General features: G+C 39.7%; 1 protein-coding gene across 2 annotated transcripts in view; it reads right to left on the reverse strand.

Moving 5' to 3' along the window:
* Window positions 1–1,603: 1,603 nt before the first annotated feature.
* Window positions 1,604–14,590, reverse strand: part of LOC149963470 (uncharacterized) — a 130,600-nt gene continuing 117,613 nt past the window's right edge. The window contains exons 3-9 of one of the 2 annotated variants that reach the window (XM_090180545.1): window positions 12,143–12,340; window positions 11,475–11,752; window positions 9,230–10,358; window positions 8,253–8,514; window positions 7,225–7,357; window positions 7,048–7,158; window positions 1,604–4,817 (exon numbers count right to left, since the gene is read on the reverse strand). In XM_090180545.1, the coding sequence (XP_090036671.1) occupies window positions 4,019–4,817; window positions 7,048–7,158; window positions 7,225–7,357; window positions 8,253–8,514; window positions 9,230–10,358; window positions 11,475–11,752; window positions 12,143–12,340 (2,910 nt within the window). In that variant the 3' untranslated portion in view covers window positions 1,604–4,018. Of the gene's footprint in view, window positions 4,818–7,047; window positions 7,159–7,224; window positions 7,358–8,252; window positions 8,515–9,139; window positions 10,359–11,474; window positions 11,753–12,142; window positions 12,341–14,590 lie in introns of both variants that reach the window. The other variant, XM_090180538.1, reaches the window with a different exon arrangement.

The raw sequence follows: 14,590 nt of genomic DNA on the forward strand, positions 1-14,590 counted from the left end.
AGCACGTGCCGTAACCGTAACGCTTTCTTTCTCACGACACGACCAACTTCGATTACGTGCTGTTTGAGTTATAGCTAAAGCGCGAACAGCGCGTGATAACAGTTGGCCGTGTCGCCCTTGAAGAGAGCTCTGGCCTACTGGGTTAATATGGAATTCACGTAATTGGCTATTTCGGATAACGTGATTTAATCCAGTCGTTTTCTGATTGGTTCAAAGTAAATTTTCTTCTAGAATTTTCGAAGATTGTTGTGGTGAAGAGCGTACCAGGCCTGGTCGCCCAGCTGTTTCGTTTGACTTAATATTTTGTTCATATTGATATATAAATCATAAGACTTAAAAAAGATATTAAAAGACTTAAATGAGCCCCGCGAGTTATGCAAATTCTTATGAGACTGAGACGAGCCCTTGTTAGTCACAGAAATAAGTATGAGCCCGAAACAAACTCAAATGTTTAGGGACAGGAATTGTGAGTTCGAGACGAGCTCTTGTGTTTAGGAGATAAAAAATATGAGCCCGAGACGAGCTCTTGTGTTTATAGGAGAAAGAAAAAAATATGAGCCCGCGCTGAGTTCTCGTGTTTAAAAAATATTGATGAGCCCGAGACGAGCTCTCGTGTTTAAAAAATATTGATGAGCCCGAGACGAGCTCTCGTGTTTAAAAAATATTGATGAGCCCGAGACGAGCTCTCGTGTTTAAAAAATATTGATGAGCCCGAGACGAGCTCTCGTGTTTAAAAAATATTGATGAGCCCGAGACGATCTCTCGTGTTTAAAAAATATTGATGAGCCCGAGACGAGCTCTCGTGTTTAAAAAATATTGATGAGCCCGAGACGAGCTCTCGTGTTTAAAATATATTGATGAGCCCGAGACGATCTCTCGTGTTTAAAAAATATTGATGAGCCCGAGACGAGCTCTCGTGTTTAAAAAATATTGATGAGCCCGAGACGAGCTCTCGTGTTTAAAAAATATTGATGAGCCCGAGATGAGCTCTCGTGTTTAAAAAAATTTTGATGAGCCCGAGACGAGCTCTCGTGTTTAAAAAATATTGATGAGCCCGAGACGATCTCTCGTGTTTTTGGGGAAATTATTGTGAGACCGAGACGAGACTAAGGCCAAACAGAAAGTTTGGTGAGACTGAGCCCGAGACCAAGTCTTGGTGTGCAGCTAGGCTTGCAGGTCCTGGCTCTCGGAAATATTACTTCTTGGCGATTTCCTTGAAGACGTTTTATTGAAGCGTCCATCGACTATGTTGAGACGCGTGAAGACGTCAGTTTCAAGGAACCAGCGGGAAACAGGTAGTTTTTATTGCTTTGAAAGGGAGAAGCAAACTAGCAGACTGTGGTTTGCGTGAGAAACTTTGTGTCTCTCATTTAACCCAATTCTATTTTTGACAATTCCCGCTTAACCCCTAATTTTTTTCCGCTTTGTGTTGAAATGATGTTGGTTTGTATGGTTGTACACAACAATTTATATTGTCAGAAATGAGTATCAGAATAAAATCAGATTCAAATAACTTTCAAGCAATTTATAAAACTGTATTTAACAAAATGACATTCGATTGATTGAAATATGTTAATTTGTGTGACTTGTAAAGTGGCACTTAATCGTTTCTTACGAGAAACCATATTTATATTTAAATATATACTATAAAAAGTACGTCGATCCTTTCGCTACAAATATCAGGAATTAATATGAACTAAACAAATACGGTTTTCTACTGTAAAATCGTCTTTCAACTCTTTCTTAAACAAATGGAATTGTAACGTTGAACTGTGCATTGATTCATCTATACATACCAGCTACATTTAATAAGATTTTAAAAAACATACGACTGGATCATTGGAAATAACAGATTGATACGTACGGTATGACACATTTAAGATGTTGAGGCTATTCCATAGAAAGGACATTTGTAATAATGACATGCAAACTGGGTATAGCACAACGCACGCACACACAGCAGGATATTTTTTTGGTCGCAAACCCTTTTTTTCGAGAATTAAACTAAAACAGACTAACAGTCAATAAATATCTCTGATAAGGTATACAATTTTTTTCAAAAATCAAATTATAAACTATTTGAATTAGTAATAGTTTTTCAAACCTCCCTATGTATGAACTAATAATATAATATAATATATTATAAACACTTCTACCGATTTTTTAATTTTGTGAAATAATATTATGACGTATAACACAAACAAAACTCTATTCATATTTCGTAATGTTTTTCAGAGGTGTCGTTTCAAGATGACGGTAAGTGCCGTTTCATATTTTGGTTTTTAGAAAACAAAACCATAATTTGTACAAACTTTTGCGCACTTGGCATTTCGATTATTAATAATCCCGCAAACGGACAAACGCTTTAGAGATACAGTAGCACGATTCACACTGTTTTAATGTATCTACCGAAAACCAACAAGTAGATTGAACATGTTTGAAACGCCGAGAAAAATCAAGAATTTGAACACGGTGTTAGTGATATACTTTTAGACGTTGGGGATGGAGACAGCAACACGCGATGCTCTTCAATGGTTAAGCTTATGTTCTGGTTTTGCATAAATTGTGACAGAGGGTATTCTAAATTATCCCAATAGATAATTGCCAGGGGCGAAGGCTGGAATTGGAGGTCCACTCTTTGGTCAATGGGGTCGTGAAATTTCCTGCTCTAACAGAATGTTAAACATTGCAAATCAAAAGGATAATCTGCTAAGAAAATCAGCAATGTTGGCTTTTCCTTTTACTTGGGGGCCCACAATCGATTATAAAGGGCCCAATAAGTTAGCTTGTGGGGCCCCTAGCCATGTCATTTATAAAATACTAAAAAGAGGAATCAATTTTGAAAAACCCTGACAATTGGATTTTGATAATTTCTAACAGTCAAATAACGTTAATAAATATTTAAAAGTCCAACTAAAAATAACTCTCATAAGTAAAACAAGCAATTGCGTGAATTGCCAACAGTCCAAATTTAAGTATATCTACGCTAAATGCGTATAATTTTATAGAGGTAACGTCGGTAAAGGTCATAGTTTGTAATTGTGATGAAAGAACCGGTGGTTATTCGCTAAATTTAGTAATTGTGTTGAAGACTGTGTGTACATGTAGAAGCTTAGTTATTGAAATATTAAACTAGAGGAATGGTCACACTATTTGGTTGAATAGTTTTAATGGCCAGTTTCATACGGACTTAAAGGCCAACCAAAGTGACGTGGGAAAAACTAAATGGCAGGATCTGTTCAAACTGCACCGTGGCACTAAAGCTAGTACCGTTGGCGTTGTACAGCAGTTCCACAGCTAAAATTTCTTTGAAATGTTTTGCCACTTTTTCGCCTTTCGCCAATGACACGGTGCAGTTAGAGCAGATTCTGCTACTTACAATGTTAGATTTGCCTAAGCCACTTTTTTATTTCCTTTTTAAACTGGACCTTAAAAGTGCTTAAGTACGATGTATTATAGAGTGTTACAATCAGTAAAAGGTGTGCGGTTAGCGCAGTGCGCTGTGGTGGTACAATCGGTGTACCGCTTGTGGATTTTATATTGGTTGGGCATATTCAAATTGTTTCTGATGCTCTAGTTTATACAACTCAAAACAGCCGATGTCGATTTAAAGGAGTGCTTGGTAACCATAGTTAATTACTGACGTATTAGAACAAACCGTAAATTTACCAGAGCTTATGCAACCCGATTACCTTAACCAGTGTATATTTTCAATTAGACTTTGCGTGTCTTTTATAGCAAAATTTGTGAAAGAGCTTTCTCCATGAATTATTTCTTCTCAAAACCCTATATAGCTAAATATCAAACATTAGAAATTCCGTCATGTGTAAAACTTCATTGTATAGTGACATTCTATCTAGCTACGCACAAGTGCAAAATGTATATATGGCACGTAAAAGATGGAATGAATAGTTACGTCCTAATTTGGTAAGATGCTAATTAGACGTCGATATTTTGACGTATCTCTAAAACATTTGTCTGAAACGGGTTATTTTTACTATTAAGTCAATACTTGTTTTTAGTTGGAAAGTTTTCTATTAGAACTCGGGTATAGGCACCTTTCACGAAAGCCGTAATCGTCTTCAACAAGAGCGGCGTTGCTTTGGTCATCGTCGATGACGACGTCTGGGTCATTCGCGTTTGTACTTCTTCTTTGCTCTCTGGCCAAAGACTGCGACAGGTTCCTTCGTTCGACCTGGTCGGAGAATAGAGAGTAGAGATTGCTGCGTTGCTTCGGTCGGTTTCCGCTGTACGTGTGAGATCTGAAACTGGTCCCTGGTCGGCCCGTCGCGTATCCGCCGTTACCCGTCGAAACGGCCGTCGCCCGTTTCGACGATTGGGCGTAGATGAACTCCATGTCGTCCCTGACGCGTGGCGGAAGTCCTTGTCTCACCGAGAAGCAATCGGAGCCCGGCTGAGTCTGGTAGTCTAAATCGTGTCTCAGATCGGACACTGACATCCTTCGTTGTTTGTGGAACATGCCGTCTGGTCGAGCGGGCAACGGCGGCGGGTTCGGCAACGTTAAGTCCAGTTGTCCGATACCCGCGATGGAGTCGTAGACGATTTCTTCGTAGACGTGGTACTCTGCCGCCGTCGTGTACACTAGAGGAAGTCCGACCCCCATCCGCGCTTGCTCTGACTTGAAATTCTGGTTCTTGTTCTTGTAGCGTCGAGGGAATGTGCCTCCGCCGCTGCCCGGCGACACCGTGTCGATTTTGGTTTCTTGGATGCGTCCGCTAACAGGCATTGAGCTGGGAGCGTTCGATCCGTTGCCAGTGTTCTTTCGATGATTACCGCTTGAGCTTCCTTTGGGAATACTGGAATACAGAAAATTTGTTTCGTTACAGCGTTTGAACATGAAATTTAATCACCACTTCAAGATTTTAAATTGTAGGCCAAGAATTGATTCAATCATATCATATGTAACGTAATTACTCATAAGTATGCTATAAAAGCATTTTCTTTGATGAAACATTTCACCGGATATGATGTAAATTACGTCACTTCCAACTCCAGGGGTACGTTCAATAACGCTCGTAAAAATCATCGGTGAGTAATCGATGCAATCAATTTCTTAATGTACGACTTTTGGCGTTTCTGGTTGAGACAACATGATGCCCATCTGAAAAACCAGCTAGAAGATATGGTTTTTTTATGCCGTGACGTCACACGCGTTGTTAGTAGATTTCGTCGTCATGTTTTAAAACACCAGTGACTGAAATAGAAACCTGTGACACCACGACTTCATCAAACCAAAATCAACTGATATTAGTAACTGACGAAAAACACGTCATCAACTTTATTGATGGGAAACGGAAGTTATTGAATTCCTCGCGCGATTTTGGCTATAAAATGTATAGTAATAATAATAATAATGATCAGCTAGTAGAAGTTTCTTTTAAACCTAGGAATTGCTCCATACCAGAGTGACTGAGAAAAATAATATCATATCGTAGTGGCGTTGGGACGTTAACCCAAAGGTCGTAGGTTCGATTCCTGCACCACCTTAGGCCCAAGTCATCTAGCGACTTTTTAATGCCTTAAACAGGTGGCCGGGTAACGACGAGATTCTATTTCCTTGGTAACATTTTCAATAGCACAAGAAATATAAGAATTTTCCATTTTTGGGTCTACATTAAGTATGCTCTGTGCGAAACATAAGGGCGTGTCTTCGATTTTATTTCGGGGGGGGGGGTCTAACTCTAGCTCCCCTTTCAAACCTCAAACTAACTTGCGTTTTACAACCTCCCCTTGGTATTGAAAAGTAAAGATACGTTAAGCACCCCCCTCTTGATCCATTTCGGGTTTGAACCCTTAAAACCCCTCCTTAAATTGAAACGATGTCCCATGGAAATTTTTCTATTTGAATGTCAGATAGAGTCATACTTACGAGTGATTATGTTACGTATGATTATATTTAGCGATAATGATTATTTAGAGACGATCCGTGGGCATCATGATCCAAATTTTCTACGGACAATTGCGTGCTTCAATAGCGTTGCAAGATGTCAGTTTTAAAAAACCAATGCGATAACGGTCTGATTTGATATTTTAAGGGAGAAGGAGCTTTAGGCTAGAGCATAACATCGTCTCAACATAAATACATTCTTGATAAGGCTTAGTAATAAAAGTGACAAAGTGTGTACTGCCATGATTTTACTAACAATGTATTCTACCAGGAATTACTAACTGCTTCAGGCACTCTGACCTATCAATCAGAGGTTTATGCGGTAGTAACAATGACAAATTTTTTAAATTTGTAAATTTTGTTGCCAAGTCTTAGTGGCGAATTTTATTTCGTAAGCCTTTTATATGTACCTTTAAGACGAAACAAATAAGAAATAATACTGATATTATGCACCTCTGTTAATGATAATTAAAAACTTCGAACTTGTATAAACATTTTCCTAAAAGTTACCATCGACTCGCTTAGCCCGTTAACACGCGTTATCCCTGAAACTTTCTGTGGAACACAAAGTGCTTTTTAGCCTACTTTCACGTGTCTCCTCATTTGCTTAAAACGATTTGAGCGTTAGTGCCCATCCTTGACCCACAGTTAACAAAGCGCATTGATACAGTTCGTGGTGGAAATGAAAACATGACTTTAGTTATATGAAAGCAAGTGGTGGCTCTATCATTGCCACCTGTATAATGAAAAGGCCCCTGTTATTAGAGATGGCCATGAATCTATCCGATTCTTCGAAAAACACAACTTTACTAGAGAGCGTGGTGACATCTATTTATGGCCAAGAAAGCTAAAATTTAAAATAGCCAAATGATAACGTCACCAGGGAGCCTTTGTAGAGTATTATAGTTAGACAACTTATACTCTACTTAGTGGACTTTAACCAAAATTTTATATCCCGTCGAAAAATTTGGTTTATAATTGCTGTAATTTATGATATTGACCAATTTACAAACAATACAATCAACGCCTTTTTGATTTCGACGCTAGCGACATCTATTGAAAAAAGAGCTACTTCACGTAGAGCCGCCACAATTTAATTCGTAAGTTCTTAACCCATAAAGTAATGATAGCAAACTTACGAGCTTTTAGAAGGCCGGCAAGTAACGTTGGCGACTTTTCTAAATTGAATGTCTTCCAATATTTCCAACATACAACGAGCAACTTCAGTGAATCGATTTTTTGACTTTCCACTACAATTAAAAATAAAATGATCGTTATTTCTCGCACTCTTCGATGCGGGCGTGTACTAAGAGTACCTTGGTGCGGAGCTAGCTTTGGTTTCTTCTTGTTTGTGTACTTGAGCGTGGTGAATATGCTGCCTGCCCTGATGCGTCATTCCACCAGAATCAATTTCCAGAGACGTTGGTTTACTCGAAGAACTGTTGGAATCTTTCGGAAGAAAATTTCAATTTTAATACGCGGTACTTTTAAATATTATCAGAAGATCGTTAGCAAAATAGCATTTAACTGCCGTTCGTAGAACCCACGAAGACGCGCTACGTTCGAAGGGAAATCTGTTTACGTTCCTGAGAAGTCAAGATTAAATTAAAAAATCCACCCTCTTCCGTGGCGTTACCTATCGTGCAACGGAGAAACTAAAAAGGTCTTTCTATAAAGTAGCTTGGCCTTTTTGTTATATGTAAGTCTTATTATTACCAGAAGTTCATAATATACCTCTTACGAGAGAGCTATCCATCTAGGCCATTGAAATGAAGCACGTACCTTTATCGAATCTATTACTTCGCTTCAAGATTTCTTATCCATAAACCAACGGGACAGTAACGAAACAAGGTGGTGTCAACTACTGGTCTGACTACCTTTTGATTCGCTAGGCTAATACCCAAGTCAGCGAGCGTCTTTTAATACCTTTAATTCAGGTGGCCGGGTTACAATGCGTAGGAGGGTGGTTACAAGCCCTTTGTGCCACGCGAGCCTACAGCTCCCTATAATCACTATTACCATTAACCTCAACACGTTTTTATGGACAGATAAACTTAAGGACTCGGGTGATAACCTATTTTACCACTCCGCCACCCCACTTTCTGTTGACATATCTAAAAATTTTATCTATTTTATGTTAGGTAGCTTAGCTATACGCGTGTCCTATCTTTATCAAGGCCATCTTAATGTTGGAAGTCCCAGGACAAATAAAAGCACTAGGTCTCAACCCAACAAAAATAAGGAGCAGCATCTCCACGTGGGTTTCTGCTACGTAAAGACGGCACTGGTTCAAAGTTAAATACTCTCAACTTAAAGATAAAGACGGTGAAATGAAAATACTGACCTTTCAACCTTTTAACTTTGGCAACGCTGGATATCCCACTGCGATACTTCTCCTCGATCATGGTGACGTAGCTGCACGGAAACTCCTTGACGCTCTCCAGGTCGTAGTACTCGGCTTTGCCGTAAAGCAGGGCATCAATTTCTTCCTCGAAAGTAGAGTCCGTCGAAGCCACGTTGTCCGTGGCTCCTTCCGACAGCCGAGAACGGATTCCGGCGCACAACGGATCCTTCAAAATTGACTTGGCGCCTTTGAAGTAAGGGTCCTACCAAGATAAGGCAAAACCAACGTCAATGTACTTCGAAATAAATAATGGTTTTGATAAAGATATATTGCGGTACTTTCGAAAGGGGGCCATCATGTTCTTGGGACTCTCAAGGATAAAACTTTAAATCAGGTGCCCCTTAAGTCACCGTACTTCGGATGCATCTCACAGAGGGACTTTTAAATCAGGTGCCCCTGAAGTCACCGAACTTCGGGTGCATCTCACCGAGGGACTTTTAAATCTGGTGCCCCTACAGTCACCGTACTTCGGGTGCATCTCACAGAGGGACTTTTAAATCAGGTGAATGTGACTTGAGGGGCAAGTGGATGGTTTTAGAGCGAGAGCGTAAGATAGCTTTGAAGTCTCACGGATGGAGGTACTGAGTTTTAACACCTCCTGAAATTAAACACCCGTCTAGTTGAGGAGGGAATCCTAAAATGCCTGAGCCCGAGAAGATGGCGTCCCCCATTCGAAAGTGTCGCAAACAATCTATTCAGCGAGAAAAGAAAACAGCGGAAGAATTCTGAGAGATATTTAAAGAAAAGGACATCTTTACGAAGAGAGTGAATATTTTGGAAAATACGAGTAGAGAACACAGCGGCGTGTGAACTTGTTTGTAACCTACGTAAATGCCTCCGCTGTCCGAATAATGACTCGAGTATGATTTGGTGTTATTGGTCGAATAAAAGTGGGAGGAGTCTGTGTCGAATCGTACCGACTTTTGAGACGTGGGTGACTCGCCGTCGCCGGAACCTGAGGTCGTGAAATCCGAATTGTCCGATTCCTTCTTTTTGGGCCTCATCTCCGAAGAAATGGAGCGCGATCTTCTCCGCGGACGCTGCAAAGACGCGCGAGAAATTTGCGGACTTTGCGAGCCGGAACACAGGTTAGTTCTGTTGGTCAAAGAAGAAGCCGAACCCAAGTTCTCCTTTTGCGCCGAAATAGACGCGTTCATGCTAGCTTCGCACTTCTGAATGGCGTTGATGAGCGTCCTTCGTAAGTGCATCAGATGATCTAAATCTACGTCGTAGTAACCAGTTCTACCGCTATGAGGCGCTTTCCGAACCGCGGCGACTCCTTGACCAGAACTCCCGGACACGTCGTACAAATTAGGCGCGTTTCCTAATTGCGCGTGAGAGCTAAACAATTGACTGGAGGCATCGTTGTCTCCGCGAAAGTACTCCGCGGTCACCTTCGATGGCGGCGCGCTTCGGTAAGGCGACATATCAGTGCCGCCCGGAGGTTTCTGGAAGTCAACCGCCTTGACGCCCATTTTTGGCTTGGGATCGAGCCCCTTGTGGTTCGGGCTGGTACTTGAGCTGGAAGAGTCGTTGGCACCGCCAGTGCCGTAACTGACCGAAGCGGGGACGCTCTTAATGCGCGTGACGTTCGGCGATCGGCGCGACAAACTCGGCGACGTGTGCGCGTTGGGTTTCATTTTGGCGTCCAACGCCCTGCCAAGGTTGGGTTCATTGGCTAAATGATGACTTCCGGAACTCAGTCCTTTTCTTTGGGTGACCGGGGGCAAACGTTTCCCCGTTAGACCACAAACCGTGGGTGGAGGTAGAATCGGTTCTCCGCCGTAATAAGAGCTTTCCGGAATCTCTGGCGTCGGACAGAGGCTCTTGTAGCCGCTGTCCACCGAATTGGAGCCGGCGTACCCCACTGACTCCCGGTCTGGCTCTTGCGTCGTGGTGGGCACGGCGGTGGCCGGGGCGTCGATGGAGTCGTCCGAGTCTCCAGGGTCGTAGTCCAAAGCACTTATGGTTTCGAGAAGGGGGTTGCAGTTTGGTTCGGATTTGCTTCTTCTGTGGTTTCTTTGCTTCTCGTCCACTTTCACCCTCCTGTTACCAAAATTGAGAAGAAAACAATTTCAGTATTTTCAGCAGAAAAACGGTGTTAACGTGCCTTTACAACATTTATACACATGTCAGTGGCGTAGCTAGCATGGGTGACACCCGGGGTGGATATAATGGTGGGCTACTCCACTGACACATGTGCTAAGTGTGCTACAGGACATAAGAATCATCCTAGTTATGTATTTCGGATAAAAAGAGCTGATTTGTGGCGCAAAGCAGCACCCTTTAAAATTATACCTTACCATAATCAGCTAGGCTAATACCCAAGGCACCAACCAAGTCATCGAGCGACTATAAATGTCATTAATTCAGGTGTCATTTGGCCGGTTTACAATGCCTAGGAGGATGGTGACAATCCCTTCATACCACGTGAGTCAACAGCCTCCTATTTTAACTATTACCATTAGCAAGCGTAAAAAACACCAACCCGACCTTGTTTTTCGGGGATTTTTTTTCGCCCGACCCCGACTAAAATCTCACCCAAAACTAATTATTAATATTAACCAGTTTTTTAGAATGGGCAAACCGAGGAACCCGGAGGAAAACTTGAAAACTCCACGCAGAGGACGTTGTCCCGAGTTTTTGACCCATTACCACAAGCTGGGATAGATCCTCGTGCTACGAGGCGAAAGTGCTAGCCACTCCGCCACCCCACCAGAATCCCTCCTCCACCCCCTTACACGATGAAAGTCTGAAGGTCGTGGTTCCTTTTCTTGTCCAATAGGGTGCTGCCCACATATGGTCTGTATAGCCGAATACATTCTTGGTGTAAGCCAGGAGCAACAAACACAAGGAGAACGCGGCTAGCCTTTAAACACGCTAAGGCTGTGCAGTGTTGTGTACAAATTTCATTGGACGAGCCTTTAAGCTGAACGTTTTACGGAAAGGGGGAAGACAATTTCCGAATTTTCCCCTTCCGACGGCAGCAGGCGCTAAAGCGTCTAACGAATGAAAATTGTACGCAAGAAAATCCCCGACTTTTGACGGGTTGCGTTCTCCGTGTGTGGAGTGCTGGGTTTGTGGCTCCTAGGTGCAAGTCGATCGGGCATCTAAATGGCGGGTTTACATTCTATCCAAGAATATACGATGTAGAGTACGAACCCAGGATCCCTGCTCCTGGGCGGTCTTTGGGGTGGAGCTACGTTCATCCTCTTGCGTCTGACTCCGGGAGAGCCGTACAAAGCGGTGGTGCGGAGTGCCTGGCGCTGACTGACTGCGAGGATGTCTTCTTGGAAGCCAGATTCGGCGTCGGCCGCTTTGAGCGGCAACAACGGGGGCAGGGGCAAGATAGCTCGTTGCTGCAAGCTTTCCGGCACGGCTCCGCTGCAATGCTCGCTACTGGTTCCAGGGGCAGTCGCTGACTGACTCCAGATATCGACCTGTTGGGAAATTAATCAGTTAAAAATTATCTTCGAAAAGAAATTTCGTTCGCTGGCAAATAGTGGCGAAAGTAGGACATTCAAAGAAATCCCGTACACTTTCCAAGAAATACGAAATCCAGCCGGGATTTCTTCCAAATCCGGAGATTTTTTCAAAATTTCTAAATCCAGCAAGAAATCCAGAAATCCGACGCGAAATCCTGAAATCTGACCAGAAATCTCGAAATAAGACAATAAATCGTGAAATCGGACGCGAAATCTCGAAATCCGGGACAAATGATAAGAAATCCGGAATCCAACAAGAAATCTTGAAATCCAGCGTTATTTGAAAATCCCGTACGCATTTTTGGTGAATGTCCGACCCCTCTAACATTGGTTGGAAAAACGTACCTCGACTTTACTATCGTGTTCTTTGGTAGGTTCCGACGACCTGGCTAGGGCTGGGGTGGTGTTCTTGCTCAAGGGCTGAGGTAAGGACGCTTGTGACGACGGGCCAGCATTGGTTCCTCCGATTAGAACCTCTTCGAAAATAGCGTACATATGACACATCTGACGAGCAAAATCATCTCCTTGCAAGCTTAGTTCCGCCTAAAAGTCAAAAACACGGCACGTTAGTAACATCACTAATGGACAAAGATTTTTAAAATCTAGATTTCACACTTTTACAAAGGCAAATCACCAAACTTTAAATTTAAATAAATAATTTGAATTATAAAGTAGGTTTGTCCAAATGGGCGATGAACAGGGTTGCCAAAAAACCGGCTTTATATTAAAATTAAAAAATCCAGTTTAGATAAAACCAGTTGTAACCGGTGGTTAAGTTTTAGTTTCGTTTAGGAATAAAAAATGCAAAGTATTATATTCTGCATTTATTATTCGAAATAAATAGTATTTTAAATTTTCAAATTTTTTTAATTCATTCCTAAATATATTTTTTATAAAAAAAAAAGTGGTTAAGCAAAAATTTTAAGGAGTTGTAGGGGTGAGTTGAGAAGTATGCCTGTTTTCTTGTCATTTACCAACAATGAGTTAAAAGAGCGCCAGAGAGCTTCAAAGTGTGGCCTACGCGCTCCTGGAAGTAGGCTGCAACAAACGCAAAACCAAGCAGCAGGGAAATGTGAACATTAAGGTTTGGGTTCGTGTGACAGGTATAAAAAGGATTTTGTAAACAAATGGAGGTAACCAGCGTAACAAAGTAAACTTAAACAGTATTTAATGTCCCTACAAATTGTTAGGCCTTAACATTGTAGATTTACCAATTAGTCCCGATCTCTGCTCTTAGATGGCGCCACGCTCTCCACGATTTAAGTGAGCGTTATTCTAGTTACGGTTTATTTCTTTTCAAAAGTTGTGTTATTATTTTTAAAATGTCGCATTTTAGTTTCTATCATATATCTACTTTCTTTAGGAACTAAATTAACCAAATTATCGAAAGCAAAAGTTTAATATTCACGTATTTTATAGAGAACTATTTTTCATCGTGGCGGAGTACAACCGATACCTTTGTGTCCCTGTAAAGAGGCGAGGGGGAAGTCATTTCCAAAGCGCAAAAATTTTACCCCTCAAATAAGACGTGGTGCGGTTGGACCCAAGTGCCAGACTTTCTCCCTTTATTTACTATTGCTACAACTCCTTCACATTTTTGCATAACCTTTTGAAACACCCTGTATATTTTCATAAAAAAAAGTTCAATACAATAGTAATGACACCCTGAAATAATAAATGTGACAAAGGTTTAAATACTTAGATATAATGTTCTTATTTAAATTGTTTCACAACTATGTTGATTCTAACGAACTGCTTTCCTGTATTAAATTAAAAACGAAATTATTCGGTACTAGGATAAAAGATGTATTTTATATTTCGGAGTTTAAAACGACGTTAAACGCTCTAGAGCACAAATCGAATATAATAATTTGAATAAATTAAATTATAATTTTTTGAGATTTAAATATAGATTCCAGAAGGATTTAACTAATACACTTTATGAAGATGTATAAATTTGAACTTCTATAAATCGTGTATTGAGATATGATTTTTAATTGACGAAAACAATTTGTTCTGAATGAATTTTAAATTGTATAACGTTAGGTTTGACAGACAATCATTGTTAACGAAAAATGAAGTTATTGTAAATAATATTGCGTAACAAAACTTGTAACTCTATGAAAAGTGTTTTAAAACATGTAAAATTGCTGGAAATAAACAGTGATCGAACTGAAATGAATCTAACTATTATATTAAATTAATATACATTATAATATTAAATTAATATATAGTATTAGATTAAATTAATATTTAGTAATTAGATTAAATTAATATACAGTAATAGATTAAATTAATATACATTATTAGATTAAATTAATATACATTATTAGATTAAATTAATATACAGTATTAGATTAAATTAATATACAGTAATAAATTAAATTAATATACAGTAATAAATTAAATTAATATACAGTAATAAATTAAATTAATATACAGTAATAAATTAAATTAATATACAGTAATAAATTAAATTAATATACAGTAATAAATTAAATTAATATACATTAATAAATTAAATTAATATACAGTAATAAATTAAATTAATATACAGTAATAAATTAAATTAATATACAGTAATAAATTAAATTAATATACAGTAATAAATTAAATTAATATACAGTAAGAAATTAAATTAATATACAGTAAGAAATTAAATTAATATACAGTAAGAAATTAAATTAATATACAGTAAGAAATTAAATTAATATACAGTAAGAAATTAAATTAATATACAGTAAGAAATTAAATTAATATACATTATTAGATTAAATTAATATACATTATTAG

Source organism: Leiobunum rupestre, chromosome 1 (assembly GCF_980474605.1).
Source record: "Leiobunum rupestre chromosome 1, qqLeiRupe1.1.hap1, whole genome shotgun sequence".
Classification (NCBI taxonomy): Eukaryota; Metazoa; Arthropoda; class Arachnida; order Opiliones; family Sclerosomatidae; genus Leiobunum; species Leiobunum rupestre.